The sequence below is a fragment of the Glycine max genome, chromosome 11 (assembly GCF_000004515.6).
Source record: "Glycine max cultivar Williams 82 chromosome 11, Glycine_max_v4.0, whole genome shotgun sequence".
NCBI classification, from domain to species: Eukaryota; Viridiplantae; Streptophyta; class Magnoliopsida; order Fabales; family Fabaceae; genus Glycine; species Glycine max.
Genome location: NC_038247.2, coordinates 324,526 through 344,652, shown reverse-complemented (window position 1 = coordinate 344,652; position 20,127 = coordinate 324,526). Strand labels below are relative to the sequence as shown.

At 33.5% G+C, this 20,127-nt stretch overlaps 3 protein-coding genes across 8 annotated transcripts; 1 reads left to right on the top strand and 2 right to left on the bottom strand.

The window, feature by feature from the left end:
• Positions 1–392: 392 nt before the first annotated feature.
• LOC100800439 (chloride channel protein CLC-d) lies at positions 393–9,093 on the bottom strand. 3 transcript variants are annotated; one of them, XM_041006511.1, is made up of 24 exons: positions 8,531–9,093; positions 8,366–8,438; positions 7,264–7,485; positions 7,120–7,166; positions 6,907–7,009; positions 6,217–6,278; positions 6,009–6,083; positions 5,723–5,811; positions 5,451–5,591; positions 5,288–5,358; positions 5,115–5,194; positions 4,801–4,950; positions 4,196–4,255; positions 4,047–4,121; positions 3,462–3,613; positions 3,009–3,144; positions 2,808–2,939; positions 2,389–2,466; positions 2,250–2,305; positions 2,044–2,130; positions 1,812–1,968; positions 1,621–1,722; positions 1,485–1,531; positions 393–716 (listed from the first exon to the last, which is right to left on the bottom strand). In XM_041006511.1, the coding sequence occupies exons 1-24, from the start codon at positions 8,711–8,713 to the stop codon at positions 623–625; spliced, it is 2,472 nt and encodes an 823-aa protein (XP_040862445.1). In that variant the 5' UTR covers positions 8,714–9,093; the 3' UTR covers positions 393–622. The 3 variants fall into 3 exon arrangements, with proteins under 3 accessions (XP_040862445.1, XP_006590397.1, XP_003539246.1); XM_006590334.3 differs by lacking the exon at positions 6,217–6,278 and having other exon boundaries at positions 6,911–7,009; positions 8,531–9,092; XM_003539198.5 differs by lacking the exon at positions 6,217–6,278 and having other exon boundaries at positions 1,490–1,531; positions 6,911–7,009; positions 8,531–9,092.
• A 1,152-nt stretch (positions 9,094–10,245) lies between these two features.
• Positions 10,246–17,976, bottom strand: LOC100782957 (cyclin-T1-3). Of its 4 annotated transcripts, none has more exons than XM_006590333.4 (8): positions 17,191–17,976; positions 14,766–14,811; positions 13,740–14,292; positions 13,516–13,597; positions 12,766–12,900; positions 12,265–12,440; positions 11,194–11,339; positions 10,246–10,552 (listed from the first exon to the last, which is right to left on the bottom strand). In XM_006590333.4, the coding sequence occupies exons 1-8, from the start codon at positions 17,266–17,268 to the stop codon at positions 10,521–10,523; spliced, it is 1,248 nt and encodes a 415-aa protein (XP_006590396.1). In that variant the 5' UTR covers positions 17,269–17,976; the 3' UTR covers positions 10,246–10,520. The 4 variants fall into 4 exon arrangements, 3 of the variants coding, with proteins under 3 accessions (XP_006590396.1, XP_040862444.1, XP_003539224.1); XM_041006510.1 differs by having other exon boundaries at positions 14,667–14,811; positions 17,191–17,207; XR_416607.4 differs by lacking the exon at positions 10,246–10,552 and adding an exon at positions 11,842–12,009 and having other exon boundaries at positions 11,204–11,339.
• On the top strand, positions 17,858–19,732 carry LOC100800782 (probable membrane-associated kinase regulator 1). Its single transcript, XM_003538591.5, has one exon. It carries the CDS (start codon positions 18,194–18,196, stop codon positions 19,295–19,297), a length of 1,104 nt encoding a protein of 367 aa, XP_003538639.1. The 5' UTR covers positions 17,858–18,193; the 3' UTR covers positions 19,298–19,732.
• Positions 19,733–20,127: the final 395 nt, after the last annotated feature.

Genomic DNA, 20,127 nt, shown 5'->3' with positions numbered 1-20,127 from the left:
AAGTAATATTTTTTTTAGTTAATGAAAGTAATTGTAAAATTGATTTTATTACTTTTCTCAAATTATAATTGAGTATGGGAATAATATTTTATCTTACAATTGATAACAATTTAAATTTGAGATTAACATAAAAACATTAAAGAAAATAATAATCCATACTTTTACTTTAATTTGCCAATATAAACCGAACCAATACAATTAGTTGGTTGATTTGGTAAAAATTGATTCAGAAACATTTTAAAAACCAAACTAAACTCAAATAGACTTGGAACATGAACATTCTTTAATTTTTGTAATAATTATCTTATAAAATATGATATTTGATGCTTTGAATGAATTTTATAATATAATATTCCAAACTAAAAGCAATGACCTCGAACAAAAAAACGGAATGAAGATTCAGATCTTTAATAGATTACACTGAATTCAACTATCATTATAATGAAGTCTTCCTCTCTTTTCCTAGTGGCTAATATACAAAATTCTAGGGCGTTCTGTCTACAACCCCATTCCCTAAGATTGGTTTATCTAACCTATTTGAACATGGATACAAGAAATAATAAAGAATGATCTTCAAGGAAAATTGGAAGCGGGAAGGACTTTGAGTATGCTACATGCAGTGTTAGTCAGGTATCTGATTTTGAAGCAGTCCGTTTAGCAAAGGGCGCTCCACATCTATATTTCTTGTCATCAATCTTTTATTCTGTTGCGGAATTCTGTGATGAGAAAATCATTAAGACAACTTAGCATAAAATCAAATGCAAAGATTTTACTGCAGAAAAGACAACAAAATATGGAAATGCATAGAGGTTTCACGTCTCATTATCTTTAATGGAACTAAAATCCGACAAACCTTGTATAAGCTGCTCACAGTCTCACTAGAAGCTAAAAATGACTTTGCACACAGCATCAAACTATATATGTATCCAAAAACATAAAATTCCTCTTTTGATTTGGACAGGTCACTTGTATACTCTTCCATTTATTAAACTCAACCCAAAAACTCAGCAAATTTAAATATGAATAAGTGTAAACTCTACTAAAAAGTACACCTTGATTAGAAGTTGTCAATAATTGAAAAATCATGTTTCTTTTGAAGAGATAATCTGACAAAGATGTCCATAAATGCATACACTTTCTGCAAGTTGTGCACACATGGTCAATGACATCTTTCATAAAGATAATCAAGTACAAGGATAACCTCCCTATTTTGTGCACTAGTGCATTATTCAAAACAATAAATAACATAGACATGCCTGCAAACCTTAACAAATAAATAGCAATAACATTGCTGACAGTAAATATCAGATCGAAATTTGCAAAGTTTCACCAAAATAGAACCAAGTTTTATTATAGGCACAGCGGCAATCCACTATAAAGAGAAACAGGTTTAGAATCTAAACAATTATGCCTGACATAAAATATTCAAATTTAGAATTTGAAAAAAATCGAATAGGATGTAAAGTGAGTAAAGCAACAGAGACCTTACACTAGTTGACTGAAGCTCTAACGTATTCACATTTTCTTTGTCCTGTCCAATTAAAAAGTACAATAAGGAACAAAACACTTTTGCAGGTTCAACTCCAACACGCCAAAAATCTCGATAGTTACTAAGATTACCTCAATCAACAAATCTTTTCTTGTTATCAAACCAACCACACATGATGGGCGAGGAACAACAAATAAATGCCTAAGACCAAGTTGACGGAAAAGATTGTATACCTGTGATCAGTAAGGCATCATGATCATCTGACAACAAAAATGGAGAATAGAAATGAAAAAAATTGTTTAGAGGATTTTAAAGGGCACACCTTTGTCAAAGACATATCTTCTGGTACAATATATGGTGAGGGATTCAAAAATGGAGCAAGATCAATGTACATTTCTAAGTCATCTGAACTTAGATGTATATCATCAATACATATTCCTTTACTAGAAACAGGCTTTGCAAATTCACCAGAATCATGCCTGGAAGTTAAGGGGTTATAAAAATACAGAATACAGATGTAAAATGCCAAACTGTCAAATCTCAAGAAACCTTACCTAATTGATCTGCCCCCACCTCTTGGATCAGAGGGTAAAGGGCTATGCTGGAAATCAACCTTTGACTGCAGAATTACCAATAAATGACTGCATAGAAGAAAAGGTTATAGAAGCTTGTGTTTTCAAGTGATGCAAGCATAGCCTCAAGCCCTCAAGTTACCAAAATGATATTGAAGTATATAACATTTATTATGCTCATTTCTCACCTACGAAGCACTAATCCAATAACAAGTGGTTCTCCACTTCTTGTGTGATCAATCACCTTGCATAGTAAATTGTGAAATACAACTTAGAAAATGCAAGGAATAATGCTCAAGTCAAGATTAGTACAAAAGTTATACATACTGGAAAACCATTGTGTTTGTTGCTCCGCAGAATGGAAACTACGTCAGAAACCTTAACAACACGAGGGAAAGAGACCACCTTCAATAGACAGATTTACACATACAATCAGTGGCCAAAGGAATAACTACAGTATAAAGCATGTGAATAATAGTTTAGAAGTGGCAGTCTCATTTTTCATGAATGTTAACCATTATAGGCAACAGCAGCACCTCATTAAGTTTATCGTTTCAAACTTCACTTTGAAACCAGGCATAATGATCTAGGACACCTAGTCACCCACTGATTTTAGGTATGTATCCACTATCATAATTTAATGCCTATATATTCAATCAGGCCTTTGTTTTTAAGCTCCTCCTCTCTCCCCCTTGTACCATTAGATGAGTATGAAATTTCTTAAATAATTTTAGAATTATTTTTACCCTTCCACTCCCACAGGCTTCCTTTGCTGTCATATTCCGCATCTCATATTTAGGCCTTGATTCCAGTAATGGAATGCCCCTCAATTGAGCTTGCTCCTCATAGATACCTTCGTTAAAAGCATCACCAACAGCCTGTAAGGGAAAAGCTTAGTGCATTTTTTAGTGACTTATCTTTGTAGAAGACAGTTTTGATATACATACCTTCGATATAAGAAGAACAAGCATAATAAGAGGTAAAAATTTTAAGTTATTTGAGATTTCAACCATAATGACACAGAGAGATACTGTCATCCGCATTGAGCCTCCAAGAAAAGATGCAGCTCCCAGCAAAGCATACCTGAAGATAGAAAAATATCATGCGTAAATTTCTAGGAAAATAGGGAATACAACTACACAAAATCATTCTGGACTCTAGAGGCTCCAATAGCAAAAGTTGTATGCCCGTGTCATAGGACCCATGATGGAAGAATAAATCAAGAAGAACAAGTAGTAGGGGAGCATGTATCATATCTATCACCAAGAAAAAGGGATAGAAGATTGATCAATTGATAAAATAGATGTCTTCTAACTATAAAACCAACCTATATGTATAATAAGAAAGAAAATCATATCTTCTTAACCATGATTTTGAAGAAAAGCAACTAACAAACTCACGTTCCCTCTTCAATGTTGAGCCTTCTGTAATACTTTACGACAAACATGCCAACAAGACGCCCATATGTTGATCCTATCATTATACCAGGAACAAATTGACCAGCTGGCACAGCAGTACCAAACGTGATCACTGCTAATGCATAAAACATAACCTGCAAGAAAATAGAGATAATAATCACAATATAAACATGTAAAGCATCAAAAGTGCCAAGTGTCAACTCTCCAATATGGGAACATGAATATAAATCAACTGGAATTCCTGTAGTAACTTTGATGACCAGGGCCTCCATTGAGGGGGGATTCTATTTTGGTGAATCATAATCAAAAGAAAGTGTATTTTTCACCCTATCGGAAACAGCATACCCCATCCTAAATATCTTTAATTACTTTCTGTTGTTGGTTTCTATCATCTGTTCCCCACTGTATTCTTAATAAAAACTTACATCCATGCCTACCGTACAGATACTACATACTAGCACATACCAAAGTCCAAAGTTTTCCATAATTATGACACAGAAAATATCAGAGAACTGACGTCTGATGCACGCCAAATCTAAATCAGTGACAGTAAGCAAGAAAGCATACCAAAAAGGTTAATAAACTTTGGGAACTGTACTCATTTATTGTTTTTGCACTGAATAAATTCCTTATGGCATCATCCTGAAACAAAAGAGTCCTAAATTAATGTAATGTAATAAGAAAAGAAAATTAAAAAAATCATGTTCATTCAAAACCTGTGTGTTGAAGAAAATAGTTGCGAGATCATTGTATTCCTTGTCTTTGCTACAAAAAAACTGCAAAACGCACATAAATACAATAGAATCAATCTCCAAAAGTAATTAAAACCAAAAGTGTCATCTCAAATATCATTAAAAAGAAGTTAAATTCAAAAGAATATCAACTATTGCAACAGAAGGAAGAGGAGCAAAAGCTTTGGAAACAGGCATTAGATGCCCTCTGGTTTCATGCTCTTTTATTTTCAAGGGAGTCTCCTCTGACAAGCATATAGAGATACTTTTTTTTTCTTTGGTTTGAGCATCTTTGAGCTAACTGTTTTTTTAACTTTTCTTTTAAGGACTGTAATTTTTTTTATCTAATAAAGTTTGTTGTTTTATCAAAAGAAGACTACATGAGACATGTATCACAATAAGAAACAAAAGCAAAGTTCTTTAGTGGTGACTTCATCCTTCATTCCCTCCCACTTTGAACTGTCATTGAGTAGTATATAAAACAAAGACTAGCATAAAGATAATTGAAATTCAGTACAAAAAAAAATTGAAAACAAAAAAATATGAAGATAAAGCACATCAAAGAAACAATATAAAATGAATGCTCTTACATTTACATAATTCCCATACATTCCAGGAGGTCGTGGGCATTCAATACCAGATGCAAGATCAGAATCAGGGCAAGGACTACATTTTCTTAGAAGTGGCAAGCCAAATGAAATGGCTGATGTTAAAATGGATACAAGGCATGCTTCAATAATCTGCAGTGCAAGGGGGAAATGAGTGATAAATAAATAGATGAGAGAAGAAAATGTACTGGAGGCAGAAAAAGAAAAATATTTTTGAGTATTGACCACCCCTCTTGATTTTTCTGTATTTTACAGAAGTAGATAAGATAACAATCAGATCAAAATTAACAGCATACCTTGACCCTGCTCCCTTTCTTGTGAAGATGATTTCGACGCCAAGTGGTAATATAAAGTGTAAGCTGGTTGAATAAAGAGCCTGCAAATTATTGATACTATATTAACAAATGAACTATGGCCAAGTAAAATTCATGGTATAATTTAAGTACAAAATAAGGGCAAAAGTTCCTACCTAGTAGGCCTCCAATAACCCCAATAATAGCCATTGGAAATAACTCTGCAAAGGAATAATCCTCTTGACCACTAAAAATAAAATCAGTCAAGAAGAGGAAAGAAGAAAACAAATATCTGAATATTCAACTGACAGTGAAAAAGGTAATAGCTTAGATCTTAACTCTGATATATCCCATATTATGAATCCACCGGACCCAAAGTGTCCACATTTTCCACTCTTACACCACCCCATTGCAGCTCGGACCACAACAGCCACAACAGCCGAGGTGAAGAAGACACGCCACATGAGTTGACTCCTCCACCTTCAAGAGCACAGGGAACAAATTTTAAGTACAAAAGCAATAAACAAATACCAGTAGAACAGACACCACTATCTTTACTGCACATGCTTCTAAGCAAACAGAATATTTGATCAAGAAATAAAAATCCTTACCAAGATGTAACCTCTTCCAAAGCAAACAATACACCACCAACTGGAGCTCTAAATGCTGCAGCAACTCCAGCTGCACATCCACAGGTTACCTTTTAAGACACCAATGAAATTATAAATGAGCATTTTCTTCTTCTACATTTAGGGTTGGAGCTGAATCGCTGAACTGGAGATCATTGCCATTTTGGCAAAGGTGGGGGTGGGGAATTATGGAATACTATACACAAAAGTACATTCTTTGCTATAATCAGGTAAAAAATAGTAGATTAAAAGGAACAAAGTGGTTTACAAGATCACGACGATCCCGGTCACTTTTGAATACTTGAAACCACCTTGAATTTAGATGATATTTAGTAGATCCACCCTGCTCAAGGCATGACATCAAAGATTATTTCAGTTCTTGCTTGCATAAATATGCATACATACACACAACAAAAATCACACAAAAAGCCCAAGTTCAGAAAGAAGCCCTTTAGGATGATAAATGTTGTTACCACCTTATCAAAAAATGGATATTTGTAACATAGAAGAGTAAACAATACAGAACTCAGTACACCACCTGTATAATATAAACACATTAAATTGGCTATGAAAAAAGTATGATGCATAATTAAAATGCTTCTCAAATTACAGATACATAGCCATGGAGAATCAGACTTCTTCCTATATGTTTTCAGACAGTTTAGACACAAATCAGCAAGCCCTCATTAAATTAGGACTAGAATCAGGCCAACCTGTTCACTACTTTCAAGCTGGAATTGGGCTAGCCTTGTCGGGCTAGTCCAATCACTAATTTCTGGCTGAAGTCAACCCACCCTGATATGTTCATCATTTTAGAAGAGAAAGGAATAGCCAAGGCTATGGTAATGCACTGAGGATTATTTTGGTAATCTGTGCAGATGCTGAGTACAAAACATAGATCAGCCAAATGGTTGATTAAAATATAATAAACACTTCAGGTGGTATTGATATAACTTTATAGTCTCATTTAATTATTTAGGTTAAATAGAGTATTGAGAAAGAGATAATATAATAAACACTTCAGGTGGTATTGATATAACTTTGTAGTCTCATTTAATTATTTAGGTTAAATAGAGTATTAAGAAAGAGATACTTGTAAGGTCTCATGCATCTACTCTCTGAATAGACTATATTTAATTTACTAGCTTATATTGAATAGTAAGTACCTACTTGTCCAAGCAAAGAAGCAATACAAGCACCAGTATGGACAAGAGGACCTTCTTTACCCAGAGCAAGGCCTCCACCCACTGAACCAATGCTTCCAAATATCTGTAGCACATAAGAACAGATAAGCATTTATAAAAAGACACCCCCCCCCCCCCCACACACACAACCCATGTGGCATCGAAAGAGAAGGGAAACAAAATAATCCATCACACCTTTCCAATTAAAGTTCTGAAAAGAAGGATGCCATGAATATCAACTCCTGAACATAAATGAGAATCAGCACTCTCAGTCTACTAGAAATTTTCCAGGATTGACATTCAACACAAATCCAAAAACCTCGAAAGAGATTATCTCACCATTTAAGTAACCCTTGATTTCAGGAATACCAGATCCAGCAGCTGCTGGTGCAAATTGTGTGATAATATATACAGAGGAAAACACCAAAGCCAAGTTGATCAGGACATATACGACAAATCCAGCAATATATGATTTCTGAATTATATTAAATGTCACTGAGAACTTCCAGCCAGCAAAATTTTCAACAGCAATATTGATGACAACAGCAGCAAGTCCTGTACCTGCAACCAATAAAAAAAAATATGCATAAAATACAAATTTCTGAAAGTTGTATGAGGATAGTATAAAAGATAAATGCAAGGTGTGAACCAGATTGAAGGTGTCCTTGGTAAAATAGGAAAATTTAACACCAAAAATCACCAAATTCTTGGTCATGTAAACTTAGTCTTATACGTGTGCTAAAATAAACAGTTGCAGTAGCCTGTAGTAAAGGAAACAATTTAAGGCTTAAATATGTTTAAGGTCCATGATAAATAACCAAATTTTGTTATGGGTCCCTAATAAATATTTCCATTGTTTTGAGTTCCCCATATATTGAAACTTTTGTTTTGAGTCCTGCTGTCACTTAAGTGATGACGTGTCACCTTACAAATTGATTTTTCCAACATTATCAATGGTTGCAACAGTGTCACGTCATCACTTAACTGACAACAAGTAATCAAAAAAAAAGTTTTAATATATTAAGGACTCGAAATAATAAAAAAAATTCTTAGGGACCCAGAACAAAATTCGATTATTTATCAGGGACTTTAAACATATTTAAGTCATAATTTAAATAATTGTCTGTAAAAGAATTCTAGGACCTCTTGCATCAGACATTTTCACCCAAATATTACTGCTGTAAAATGTCACCACTCAGTTGAGCTTTAAAACAAGTTCAAACTCGAGCTTTGAGTTGACATCTTATTTTTTAACCTAAATGAATAACAAATTTATACTACTTCCCCTAATACTTGCCTGCATATTAAAGACACTAGCTAATGCATGAAAATATAGTTCGCTATTCAGAAAAACTAACTAAAGCACCGCAAAGAGTGAAACCAAAAAGCACGTTGGCAAAGAAACAACACTTGCAAAACTGGATCAAATTGAAGAACGTACAAATGCCAATGAGCAAGGCAAAGAACCATTTCACCACCAGCAAATAGCTCACATACAGCTTCCCTCTCTGCGCCTACAAATCTCAAAGCACAGCACAATATCATTTCGTAACTGAAGAAGCATAACAATTAAGAAAAATCAATGAATCAGAATAATAGTTAAAACCTGTTCCTCACGATAAGCAAAATTCTCAATGACTTCATAGTCAAGGCTCTCGACACCGCCTCCGTCGTTCTTCTTAAGGATGCCAACGGCGTCGTCGAGGAGCTGCGATTCTTCCGAATTAGGAATCCGCGACCAAACGAGCCTCGCCGTTTCGATGCCGTTTTGGAAATGATTGGCCAGCATCGTCGGTCGATCGGAATCGAAACTCAAAAACCTAGAACACAATTCCGAAACCTGGGCGTCGTTTGGTTCTGCTATGTTCGGGCAGGGGTAACGGATCGAGTGCGAAGCAGCAGTGTCGTACACCACTCTCTTCCTTCACTGTTGTTCCGTTGTTTTCCCTTTAAATGGTGTGTGCTGTGCGTTGCGTTGGTTCGTTCTTGTCCTCACTGTGTATGTGTATTAGAGGGGCAAGCAAACAAAAAGCACAGAACAATTTTCCAATACGGAGTTTCCTGTGAACACAAACAAACGGGGTTTTGGTATCCTGAGGTATCACGCTCATCGCGGACTTCTGCCTTGGGTAAGTAATTCAGGTCCACTTTCTGTTGACAACAAGTTAATCATTTTTTTATTAATTCCATTCGATTAATCAATTAAGAGTTCATTACTTAGGTTGATAGATGTGACTGATCGGGTTTGCTGTCGCGAAATTTAAAATAGATATAAACGCCACCGTTTTTATGTTGGTGCACATTCGTTGTTCACAACCAAAAAATGTTATACCAGTACTACTAATAATATAGTGTGTTTGGTAGAGGAGTAGAGCCACGAAAGAAATAGGGTAAATTTTAAGTATTACATATTTTGTTTTAATTTAAATATTTTTATTTTTATTTTTATCATCTCAGTCAAACACACTGAAAAACATTTATGGTTCATAACCAAGTTAAAAATTTAACATATAGTACCTATTCTATCTCAAGTCCATTGATAGAAAATATAAGATTAACGTGACGCTAGTAGTTGGAGAATGATAAAAAGACAAAAAGAAGAAATGAAAAGTCAGAGGTTTAAATTCCTTCTTTTAACATTTCTAACAAATAAATAATCATTTCTCTTATTCATATTAAAATTCACCAAAATCAACATCTCAGGAAAATTGATTTTAGCACAAACTAAAGTGTCAAATGCTGCAGGAACGTAGTGCTTATTAATTAATTAATTTATTTATTTTTGAAAGAAGTGCTTATTAATAAAACTAAGAAATAACTTAAGATAATATTAAAATAGTGTATACCTGCATTTTATTATAGTTTTTATTATTACTTTAATATATTTTGATCATATAACTAATTATACTTGTAAGCAATTTACTTATGCTATATATATATATTAAAATGTATTCAATTCTGTATTTGTATTACTGATTTAAAATTGCAGCACATTAACATTATTAGGCACTGACTTGTTTCATACTTGAATTGGACACGCTTCACGTATATAACACATCTAAAACGGAAAATTCACTTGTTTTAACTTTTAATCCCATTAAAATCAAACGGTAAATTTATAGTCATAAATATAATTGGAAAAGGTTAAAATCATTGGATCCATAAATTGCAGATTCATCGGTTCAACTATGAATGATTCCAGACAGGTTTAAAATTTAATTTCAGAACCCGATAGCTTTTTGTACTTCCAAATATAACGATTGCGGTACGCATAATTGCAAATGCAAATGCTCCACTAAACTTGGCCACGTTGTCGGTATATACTTAACATGAGATCAGAAGGCATCAACTAAATGAATACAAAGGATAACACAAGATTGAGATTTGAGCACACACTTATGGACTTGAAACACTGAACTATAGGTCACAACCCCTCAGCATGTAGTCCGAATTATATATCAAACTAGAACATAAACAGCACAGAATTCTCTGTGTAATGGTTGCCTTAGGCATTTTTTAAAACAGAATACAGCGCCAAATATACTATGTACATTGAATCCAGAAGTCACTATGATCACATCACATTCTTTATACATTTAAACGAGCTCCATTAATTGCTGCGAGATATCTGCATAAAAGTGATAATCAGTATTAATACTAATAAGCCTAGCACAACCATAACTTTTTTCCCAGAATTTTTTACAAAATGACTTGATTTGAGTGTAAACATTTGGATGAGTAAGGGTCCCAGGCCTAGCACTTTATTCCATCCAACAACCACAGTCAAATCTGGGAAATTTCTGTCATAATTTTGGCAATTTATTTCTGCTTGCACAGCATTACTCTAAAATATGCAAGTCCAGTCACATTTTCAAGACAACTCTTTTGACAAGCTACAGACCAATATTTTTATAACAACATTACTTAAAACTAAGACTAGATTTCAAGTTTCAAATGAGTATAAAAACTTCGTACCCCATTGTCCAGAGGCTCTTCGCTATGCAAATGAGTATACTAAACCAAAAAATTAAGAGAAATAGTAAATTAAAAAAGAGATTGATATCAGACATTGCTCTATAAAAAATGAGCAACTGTTGCAATATAATGACGAAATTGCTAATTTTCTTCTCTCAAAAATCAACCACACTCCACTTATCCATCACTGATGAACCAACCATTTTAGAAATCAAAATAGTATAAATTCAACACTTGTTGCTTAACAAGGGAAAGGGGAGAAAGGGAAGGAAGGGAGGAGTGGGTGAAGAGTACCTCGAAGAATGGATGGTGTTGCCTCAAACTCTTGCCAGATATTGTGATAAGCAGTAAGATCAATCTTGAGAAACATTGAAGCAAGATATGCAGCTCCAGCAGCAATATGATGTGGTTTATACTGAAGCCATAGAGAGCTCTGAAGCCTGCAAGTCAACATTTTTCACCTTTATAAGACCACACAAGACACATCACTACTGTGTTCTAACAGCATCTCTCAACATGAATTCAAAGATATGCAAATAGATTCTTGTAAAATTTAATATTATGTTTGAGATCTTGTAAAACTTAACAGCATCTCTCAACTATCTGAGGCAACAAAACAAAAGATTCTCGTAAAACTTAATATATGTTCTCACAATGTTTGAGATCATGTCAGCTATTGAAATAAGTAATATAAGCTAAGACGTACAAAATTGGCATTGTTTCCAAGTGGAAAACACAAATTTACTAATTTTCCCTTACCAAAAACAAAAGCTGCTACTCAGGAAGAATACTATTCAAGAATCTCTGGACAATTGCAGATATAGTACGAAAATATAGCATTTTCTTATACTCGTCTAGAGAATTTTTCAGATTTCCAGGCCCAAATATGTTGTGGGGGCTATAAACTCCATAAAACCATGTAATTAAAATCAGAAAGCATACATGGGGTGCTGCACGTTGCAAACAATTGAATCTTTCAAAGCTAATGCCAATGCAACATCTTCTGCTCTACATTTTGATCTGGACAGCCTTGCTAATATGCGAATCGGAATGCTTGTGATGAATGCATCTTATTCGGCACTACAGATTAACTCACTAAATCCTCTATCACTGTTCATATTGCAGGTGCAAATTGTAAGTTTAAGCATCATTACACATTACAAAGCATTAAAATATGGAAGGAGAATTTGAATTATCCTTTCCAAGAAAGAATAATCAGATAACCCATCAATATCAAATTTGATTGTGGGCTTGGGTCAGATGGTCATCATTATCAGAACAAATTTGTTCCACAAAATGAATCGGCAAGCAAAAAAAGTGCTGCAATTGCAGAATGTATAAGATCCAACAAATAAGAAAACTCACCCTTTGCTGATCAAGTTTAATGCCAGATTCACCAAAACAGTCTTTGATGGGTCTAATTTGTTAAGGACAGATGTAAGAGATGTATAAGGATGCTCCACATTGAGTTCAAAATTTAGAGTAGTAAGCAACAACAGCTCTGCCTCAAGCACTCGATCATGATACTTTTCAAACCAACCCTGAAAAATAAATTGAGTCAATATAAGTGAAAATTAAACTTACAAGAATCCTATTCTAAGGGAGAATCTGTCCAAGAGATTCTTTAACATTGAAGATTATTTGAGAACCCTCCAAGAGAAATGTCAATTAATTTGAGCTAACATGCTACTTAAATGACAATATACATCTAAGAGTTTATCACAGACCAGTGGCAGTAATCATATCCACATACAAAATTGCTAAAGATTATACTATTTGGTACTTTTTTGTTTTGTCTCCTAAGTCCTACCAGCAATATGTTACCAAAAGAAGTAAGAAAATGTGCATAGTTTGAAGTATACTCACAACAGGAAGCAGATAGGACAGCAAAGTAAAATCTTGTTCATGTAAGATTTCACTGGATGCTTGCAACACATTATTCAAAGGACACGGTGTTTCCTCTGACTTTCCAACAAGAAAAAGGGCAGCAGTAGCAATCAACTGTGGCAGAGCATGATCAAAATTAATTAAATCGCAGGTTGACTATAGAGAAGCATCTTAAGAAAAACAAATAAGAAATACCACATGCCACCACTGCATAATTTGTATAAATAAAATAGGTAAACAATAGAACGCATCTATCTATTAGGAAGTATGGGCATTTCAAAATTTTCACCTATCATATACTTCGTGGACATTTTGAATACTCCTGATTACAGTTTGCAAATTTTTACTTTTATTTTTATATAAATACAAATGAAAGTACTATAATGAATAGAAAAATGATGGTATTTAACTAATGCTAACTTTTGAACCATATATCTTTCTTTTATTTAAAGATATGTGCTTATGCTAATATGGTACTAATTTTATATGTTCTACCATATTTGAGTCATGTCTTATCTAAAATTTGTCATGTCTTGTATCCATGTTTTATTCTATTTCTCTAAAGTTCTATCCATGCTTCCAAAAGTATATTCATGAATCATGATAAAAAAAATTGTGCAGTTCTCAAAAATACAATAAATTCTATGAACATTGTTGTTTATTTGATACTGTGAAGCATTTAGTAAGAAATAAAGCAGGTACTTGTCACTAGAGGACAATTAGACTCACAAATCTGTCATGGCAAGCATGTGATCGTCGAACAAAAAACCGGTGGCACAGAACCATGGCTGTCCCAATGGTAGTTTGAGGCCTGCAAAGGAACATATCAAACTTTACAGGTACAAGGCAGAAGGCACTATAAAACAATTATAAGCACATAGCCAGAAATGTTATTATATTAATATCATTAATATTCATATAACAAAATGTCACCACCCGCAATGTGATCTTACAAGTTGAGCCACATCCCAAGATTTTGAAGGAAGGCACAGTAAGAGTAGCGCAAGTGTCTCTCACGAAGTACATCAATACCATCTTTTCTTGATGGAGAACATCTATCAATCTCATCCCTTGACATAAACACCAGCTCTTTATCTTCAAATATAGAACAATCAAGCTTACAGATAGGTGATACAGAGGTATCAACATTGGATCTTGTGGGAGATGCTTGGAAGTTAACAGATGAAGGGATATTGCCTTGGACAGTAGATGGAAGATAGTATTTCTGGTTGTTTTCACAAATAGGAGATGAATGTTTTCTCCTTTTCAAAGATAACGGGTCTGCATCACACTGAAAATGATTACCATAATCAAAGTGGTAAACATTAGAATAGACACCGTGTTCTGCCCAGTAATTATTATGAATGTTAGAATTCCCATGATAATAGCTGATCCTGCTTCGTTTCCGGTTGCCATTGTTGAAGTTGTTTCCATCACAGGTGGACCAATAAACACCATGTAAATCATGTCCGGGTGCTTGCAAATTCCATCCAAAAGACATAATTCCTGCAAAACATAATAAATCACATGTTTATTCATGACGACTATTTTTTTTTATTTTTTAATAAATCTTCACATTTTTTCTATCCTACAATAAGCCACCCCTACAATCAAATTCCGATTTCATCATAAGTATGCCACCAACGAATTTCGATATATTTGGAGTAATTTGAAACATGAAAATCCAATTTGTCTTCCCAAACTTATATCACAGAACATAAAACTCCGGAACGATAGCATCAGATGGCACAGAGGACCAAAAATTGTAGAATTAAATGGTGGAAACATTATCATCACACACATCTTTAGGAACATCGGTGACAAAAAAAAAAGGTGAGAAAAATCCAGAGCGATAAATGAGAATAGGGTGAAAGGCTTACCTGATTGCAGAGGAGCAAATTTATTATAAAATCAACGTTTAGAGATTGCAATTGGAATGGAAAATTAGAGTTGTAACAAAGAAGAAAGAACAGCCTTGCCTTGCGTTGCGAAGATTTGAAATTTGAAGATCAACAACAATGGCAGCTGAAATAAAAATAAATAAACAAAAAATAAGCTACTGCAAATTTAGTTCAGGAAGGCATGCAATGTTAGTTTTTTGTTTTTAGTTAATTACTATTTTTCACTTTTTAAATTAATTAGATTTAATTTGTTTAGAATTTTTTTTACTTATTCTTAAATTAAATATTTAAGAATTGTTGATAAATTTGATATATGAAATAATTTTAAAATCTTATATGTAAAAAAATAATAGATTTCAAATAAGGTTTGAAGAATTTTATAAGATATGAAATCAAGATTTCAAGAGAAAAAAATTAATTAATTAAAAATACACAACTCAAATTAAAAAGATATAAAATATTATTAAGCTTAACAAATCCAAAAACATGAATGGGCAGAAATAGAGTCATTATATTTATTAGTAGTAAATATTTTTTAATATCCTTACAACATTTGGAAAATTTTAAAATTGAAAAAATAAAGTATTAATTTTTTATCGTAATTTATTTTCAATAGAATCTTAACATAGTTTTTAATTGATTCAAAGATTGTACTATTTTATTAAGGAAAATCTGATAGCATAAGTAACGAATTACTACTAGTTTGACGAGTTAGAACTATATTCCAAACTTAACATCTTTGGATTGAACCAGGAATCCGTATCAATTAAATTGCACCTCCTCCTTTCATTCGTACTATCGGATTTGGAATTACTTTAACTGATAAAATAAGTGAAGAATATTTGTTGTGTATAGGTACTTTTAATTTAAGAAAAAAAAATATGGATTATAATTTTTTAAAATTATAAAAAATATAACTAATAAAATTATATACAAATCTTAAATCTTACTTCCTCAAATAAAAATAAAATAAATATCATCTCAAGCTTAAAACAATAGATTTAAATTTAATGAAAATGTTAACACTTTTAATAATATAGATTATATTTGACAAGATTAGCTGAAAAAAATAATTAGTAGCTCAAAATTTTTAAGTCAACTTAGTAAATCAAAAGTATTCGATAAACTAATTGTTAAAATATTTGAAAAATATAAAATGACATAAATAACATATTTTAAAAAAGATAATAAGAAAATTGAATAAATAAATGTTTTAAAGATAAAAATTTAGAAATTAACGTATTCAAAAATATTTTAAGGATAAATAATATTTTATAACCTACTTAAAAAAACTTATTTATCAAAAAGTCAAACATTAAAAATAATGGAAAATAATTTAATAACTGAAGTATAAAATTTGAATTGAAAAAATTTATTAAAATATAAATAAAAAATTTAGAAAATTAATGCTGAAATCAAGCGTTTTAAAAAAAACAAAGAAAAAGCCTTCATTCGAAAAAGTAAAGATTATATTTTATTATATAAAATAAATTTAATATCTATTATGTGTTAAAAAAATATATTTTTATTCTTAAAAACACGCTAGACCTATAAGATGAAAAATATATAGCTTTTGTATGAAATTTTTAAAAAAATGTATTAAATTTTAATGACATGAGAAAAAAATATAAATTATTTTACTTTAAACTCAAAATTAAAGTAAAACAAATTTATTTTGTGCAATTTACGGGTAAATATTTATATTGATATAATTAAAATTCATAAGAAACAAATATCTTTGAATATTTAAGTTGTTATTATCAAATTTATAATAAAAATTGTTATATAATTATATTCTAGATTTATAATGGACAATTTAAATTATGATATAAATTACGTTATTTTTCACTATTGATAATTTTTATAAAAATTGATTTAAAAATAGGGAAAAAATGACAAATTGATAACAAAGGGAGATAAAATGAAGCTTGAGATTGTTTAGATGAATTTTTGTTTAGTTGATGACTTGCGAGGGTAATTGGTGAAAAAAAAATAGGGGGAGGAAATGGTGCATTAGTTGAAAGCACATAAAGTTTTGAGCTAACATTTACATAATTATTTACAGTGCAATATTAAATTAATTTTGTAAAATGAAAATAAAAGAAGGTTGTAATCCTTAATGCATGCATCACCTAATTATACTCTTCGAAACTTATCGGGAAGATTTTTAGCTCAAACTTAAACATGTTGATTTTTTAAAAAGAAAATATAAATATATTTTTTATTATGACATTGATATGAAATATATATAAATTTTATTTATGATAATTTTTTATCAAAAAACCTAACAATTATTTTTAGTAGAGTTTAATTTCTTAATCACATATTTTTCTTCCACTAAAAGTTGAACATGTGATATTGCTTAAGAAAATGGAACACAATATCACCTAAATTAACTAATTAACTACTTAGTTAGTAAAATTAACACATTTTTGAAGGTAGAAGCTACGACTTTAATTATGTTGAGCATAATATATACAGCTGTTTGATAATGAATCAATACCTTGTAAACAAAGCATAGTAGCCATGCACCCCACCTGCAGTAATGCCACGAATCCTGCTGTGAATGCATATGCCCCATTCCGTTGAATTGAGATTCGATCCAAATTATCTGACAAGCAACTGGGTCCAACACCAAGAAAAAGAAACCAACAATCTGGTTTCTGCCGGAGAAGGCAAATTTTAATTACCACTCAATGCTACCAAACTCATTGTTTGTTCAGTAATCATCATTGACGAAAATCTGCACCCATGATTTCAAAACCAGTTCTATTATTGGCCTACCCATCCGCGCCGTACATGAAAAAAATAACAACCAGGATTTTAATCAGCACTATTCACATCTTTAGCCTCCGTTAATTTCAAAATTGAGAAACAATAGTAATAACATCGTCCAGGAACACAACTTCTTATAACAACTCGATCTATTCCATGTGATTATATATATAGGGTGATTTTGGTTATCAGTTCGCATGCACAACTATCTTAAAATAGATGTTCAACACCAAACTGACCAAAGATACAAAATCTTAATCCTTTACCAGTATTTGATGTTTTGGAAAGTGTAAATGGAATGGGGTTTTACATTGAAAATGAAATGAATGGCAAAGTACACTAATTAATCAAAAGTAGAGGAGGTTTCATTAAAAAGAGTAATTTCATGAGAGTCTAAATTTTTGAAGAATTTTAGTATAATTATTGAAGATCAAAAGAATGGAGGTAACATGGTGCTTGGTCGTCCAGGTTTAACGCGCGAAGCACGTGAGACCTCGAATCCCAACACATGACAGGGCGAACATGGATCGAAAAAACGTTTCACAAACTCCGCCTAGGCCCTTCCCTCTCTCTCAGGTTTAACGATAGAAAAATATACTTTTGTCTTATATGATACGATTAATCCTAATTTTTCTGAATGAGAAATTACACAGATGCCCCTAGAGTCCGGAGCTTATTATAAATGGCAGGGTTGTGGTCCATGGATAAGTTTGGGGGCGGAAAAGTATTAGATGAATGAGAGAAGAGAGATGGGAAGGAGAAGAGTGGGGAAGGAATCAAAGTCATACACGCTTCCATCATCACCGTCTCACTCATTCTCCTCAAGATCTTCTTCATCCTCAGACTTCGAGTTCACCATCTCAGTCTCGCCACGCAAATCCTCCACGGCTCTGTGCCCCGCTGATGAGCTCTTCTACAAGGGCCAGCTTCTGCCTCTTCACCTCTCCCAACGCATCTCCATGGTCCGCACTCTCCTCCTCTCCTCCTCCAGCACCTCCTCCACCTCCACCACCGCACGTGACTCCACCGGCAGCAGCTCCTCCTTCACCAGCGACCTCGCCCTCTTCCCCGACTGCGACTCCTCTCGCCCCAGCTCCGTAACCGATCAGGACGACGACTTCAAACGCCTCCACAACCCCAACCCTTCTTCTTCCTCCATCTCCAAGCAGGATCACGTCAAGAAAACCCTCAAGTACTTCTCCTTCTCCAGATTCTCCTCCGTTTTCCGCAAGGAAAACACCACCACCAAAACCCGTGACCTCGACAACGCCGCCTCTTCTAATAACAACTCCTCGGTCAAGCGAATGAGCGTCACCGCCAGGGAGGTTATCAGGAAGTATTTCAAGAAGGTGAAGCCTCTCTACGAGAAACTCTCCCAGAAGCAGCAACAGCAACAGCATAGAACGGGAGGAGAGGCTGGCGTACTGTTAACGGCGGAGGCTGGTGCAACAACGACAACTACAACGACGACGACGACGACGACGTCGGTTTTGTCTCTGTTAACCAAGACGGAGAGATCTACCAAACAAACCGAGGGTACTAATAAGAGAGGGAGAAAAGACAGTAGTGTGACTGCACTTTCTCACTCTTTCTCGGGGAATCTCAGATACCCGAGAAGAAGAAGAAGCTGCGTTTCGAGTTGTCCTTCTTCCATGAGATCATCGCCCAACCATTCTGGTGTGCTTTCTCAGAGAGCTGCTGCCGCCGCTGCTGGTATGTATTGCGGAGACACTTCTACAATGGAAGAGTTGCAGAGTGCAATCCAAGGAGCTATCGCGCATTGCAAGAACTCTTTGATTCAGACCAACAAAACAATGGTCAGTAACGAAATCTAAGTCTAATTAATTAATCTAATCAAATCACTCTTTTTCCGTTGTTAATTAATTGTCTTCCGCTCTCGATCTGATGAATCAATTAAACCAACGTACGGTCATGTTCCAAAATAATTTTCTTTTTTCATTTACCTTTGGAATATATATATATATCTGACGTGGGGGTGAGGTTAAAAAGCTGCATGTGATCTATGTTTGGAAGTTCCATTTGGATTCGGCAGCAAAGATGAAGATGGCAAGTAGAAACTTTATTATCTGACTGCTTTGGTAGCCTTAGAAATTTGAAAAGTTATGGTCTGTATAATTTATTGCATAACAGTGACGTTGCAGTGGTCGTAGTAATTGCTCTGCAACGCTAAATTGGCACCATGTGACTTGGAGTTTTCTTGGACATATGATTCCATTTGTAACGTTACCCGAGCGAGAGCTTCCTCAAAATCGCGAGCGCATATTTAAATATTGTACTAGTAGTAGTAGTAGTATTATTATTTGATCTCATCCTGAAAATTAATTCAACTTGGTGTATACGTTTATAAAACTAATAAAATCAAATCAATAGTACAATCCAACTTGCTTTCATCCTACATGTGCGTAAATTGAAAGGAAGTTTCAAGTCTTCTCGAATGATGAGGCGTACATTAATTTAAATCTGCATTTATTATTGTGTAAAGAAGCTTGTAAGAAGGTTCTGTGCAAGTCTCCGTCGGTTGGATAGCTTGATGTATTAAATCTTACTTCATTCCATATTTCAATTTTTTAGTCAAAATAATAGCAAATAATTAATCAAATACAGTAATTAATTTAGTTTGATTTAAATACTTTTAAATCTTCCC